The sequence below is a fragment of the Cebus imitator genome, unplaced genomic scaffold (assembly GCF_001604975.1).
Source record: "Cebus imitator isolate Cc_AM_T3 unplaced genomic scaffold, Cebus_imitator-1.0 Scaffold18, whole genome shotgun sequence".
In the NCBI taxonomy this organism is placed as follows: Eukaryota; Metazoa; Chordata; class Mammalia; order Primates; family Cebidae; genus Cebus; species Cebus imitator.
This window is the reverse complement of record NW_016107333.1, coordinates 9,813,124-9,815,243: the sequence shown is the minus strand read 5'-3', so window position 1 is coordinate 9,815,243 and position 2,120 is coordinate 9,813,124. Positions and strand designations below refer to the sequence as shown.

The following is a 2,120-nucleotide window of genomic DNA, read 5'->3' as shown; positions in this document are numbered from 1 at the left end:
TCTCTCTCTCTTTCTCTCTTTCTTCCTTTCTTCTTTCTTTCTTTTGACAGGGTCTCACTCTGTTGCCCAGGCTGTGCAGTGGTAAATCCCTGCTCACTGCAGCCCCAATCTCCTGGGCCCAAGTCATCTTTCCACCTCAGCCTCCCAAGTAGCTGGGACTACAGGGATGCACCATCACACCCAACTATTTTTTTTTTTATACGAAGTCTTGAAATTGTCACCCACTCTGCAGTGCAGTGGCATGATTTCGGCTCACTGCAACCTCCACCTCCTGGGTTCAAGAGATTCTTGTGCCTCTCAGCCTCCCGAGTAGCTGGGATTACAGGTGCGTGTCACCACGCCCAGCTACTTTTTGTATTTTTTGTAGAGATGGGGTTTTGCCATGTTGGCTAGGCTGGTCTCAAACTCATGACCTCAAGTGATCCACCCACCTTGGCCTCCCAAAGTGCTGAGATTAGAGGTGTGAACCACCATACCCAGCCATACCCGGCTATTTTTAAAAATTATTTTTAGTAGTGACGAGGTCTCGAGGTCTCACTACGTTGCCTAGGCTTGTCTTGAACTCCTGAGCTTCAATAGTCTTCCTACCTCAGCCTCCCAAAGTGCTGGGATTACAGATGTGAGTCACTGTGCCCCGCCTGTGACACGTTTACACTGGTCATCTTCTTTCATAAAATGCCTGTTCAAACCTTCTGCAAGGCTGTGAACTGTCGGAAGCTCCTGGTGCACACTGAGTAGTTGCTTTCTGAAACTGCGGTGCACACTTGGCTGCCCCTGAGCCACCACCAGTGCTCCATAGTGTTTTTGGCACCCAGCCTTCTGGGCACACACAACCCTGAAGCAGGGTGCACAGCGCAGGCAGAGCAGTAGACAACCTGTGCCACCACACCTGACAGCCCTGCCTGCCCCGACAGAGAGCCTCAGGTGGGCCAGGTGGGCCATGCTCAGAGGAGAACAGAAGGAAATAAGAGTTAGCACATTTGCTGGAGGAAAGATGACCTGGGGGACCTGCTCAGTGGCTGCAGATACTTAAAAGACTCTTTTGGTACCCAGGAATCAGCTCCTAGGAGGTCCTAGGAGCCAAAGCCGGACTGGCCAATTTTAGCTCAACACAAGTTAGGCTGTGTTCCATGAGGTCTGGGTTATTGCATAATGCCCAACATACAGTATGCACCTCATATATACCCTTTGGATGACTATTTAACAAAGCTATCCTGTAACAAAATGAGCTATGTTTGGCGTGGGTTGGGGGAGGTAGTGAGTTCCTAGGCACTGTGGGTGTGAAAGGCCAGGTGGGAGACTGTCGTCCTTCTATGGTGGTAGAAGGGGAGTAATGCCTTGCTGAGGACCACTCTGTATGAGATCAAAGATTCTTCTAGCCCCTTGACTCTGTGCAGCTATGAATTATCCATGCTGGGGTACAGTAAAGCCAGGCTGATTTCAGTATTAGCCGAAGCGAACCCTAATTAGGAAGGCAAATTGATTTCCAAAAAAAGAATCAGATGATATGTTCCCAGGACTGTTAGAAATGGCTTTTTAATTGTCTGTTCTTTTGCATTATTCATGCAAATATACATCTTTGTGAGCTAAGTCAGTCTTCCCCTTCCCCTCCCTTTCCTCTCTCCCTCTGCCAGGGTTAGCACCTTCTCTGTTCCAGCCCCTTCAGCTAGCCTTCCTCTGGGGAGAGCTGGGGGCTGGTGGGGAAAAGAGACAGAGATGCTGGGGAGAGGCCCCAGCCAGGGGAGCCAAACAAGGAACCATGCAGAGCTAAGAGCTGGCTTTCTGCCCCCACCACTCCCCAGGTAGCCCGGTCGCAGGGGAAAGGCATCTTCCTCTTCCGCAGGCTGAAGGACATCATGGACTGGAGGAAGGTGAGCCTGCCTCTTCCCCCTTCCTCCCAGAACCCTCCTCTGGCCTCGCTGTTGGAGGGGCCCCTCCTTCCTGCTATCAAAGCTCAGAGGGCTGGCAGAGAAACTCTACCCATTGGAGTGGGGGTCTCCAGAGCCAGATTGTCCAGATTCAAATCTTGACCTTGTGAGTTACTTCACCTGTCAGTGCCTCAGTAGATTGAGATGGTAATTGATAAGCAAACACACACACACACACACACACACACACAC

At 50.9% G+C, this 2,120-nt stretch overlaps 1 protein-coding gene across 1 annotated transcript in view; it reads left to right on the top strand.

Annotated features, from left to right (window-relative positions):
- The window catches only part of TTLL9 (tubulin tyrosine ligase like 9), a 63,999-nt gene that overhangs the window by 39,251 nt on the left and 22,628 nt on the right, over positions 1 to 2,120 (top strand). Inside the window, exon 6 of the mRNA XM_037732438.1 lies at positions 1,803 to 1,871. Coding sequence (XP_037588366.1) covers positions 1,803 to 1,871 — 69 coding nt within the window. The remainder of the gene's footprint in view (positions 1 to 1,802; positions 1,872 to 2,120) is intronic.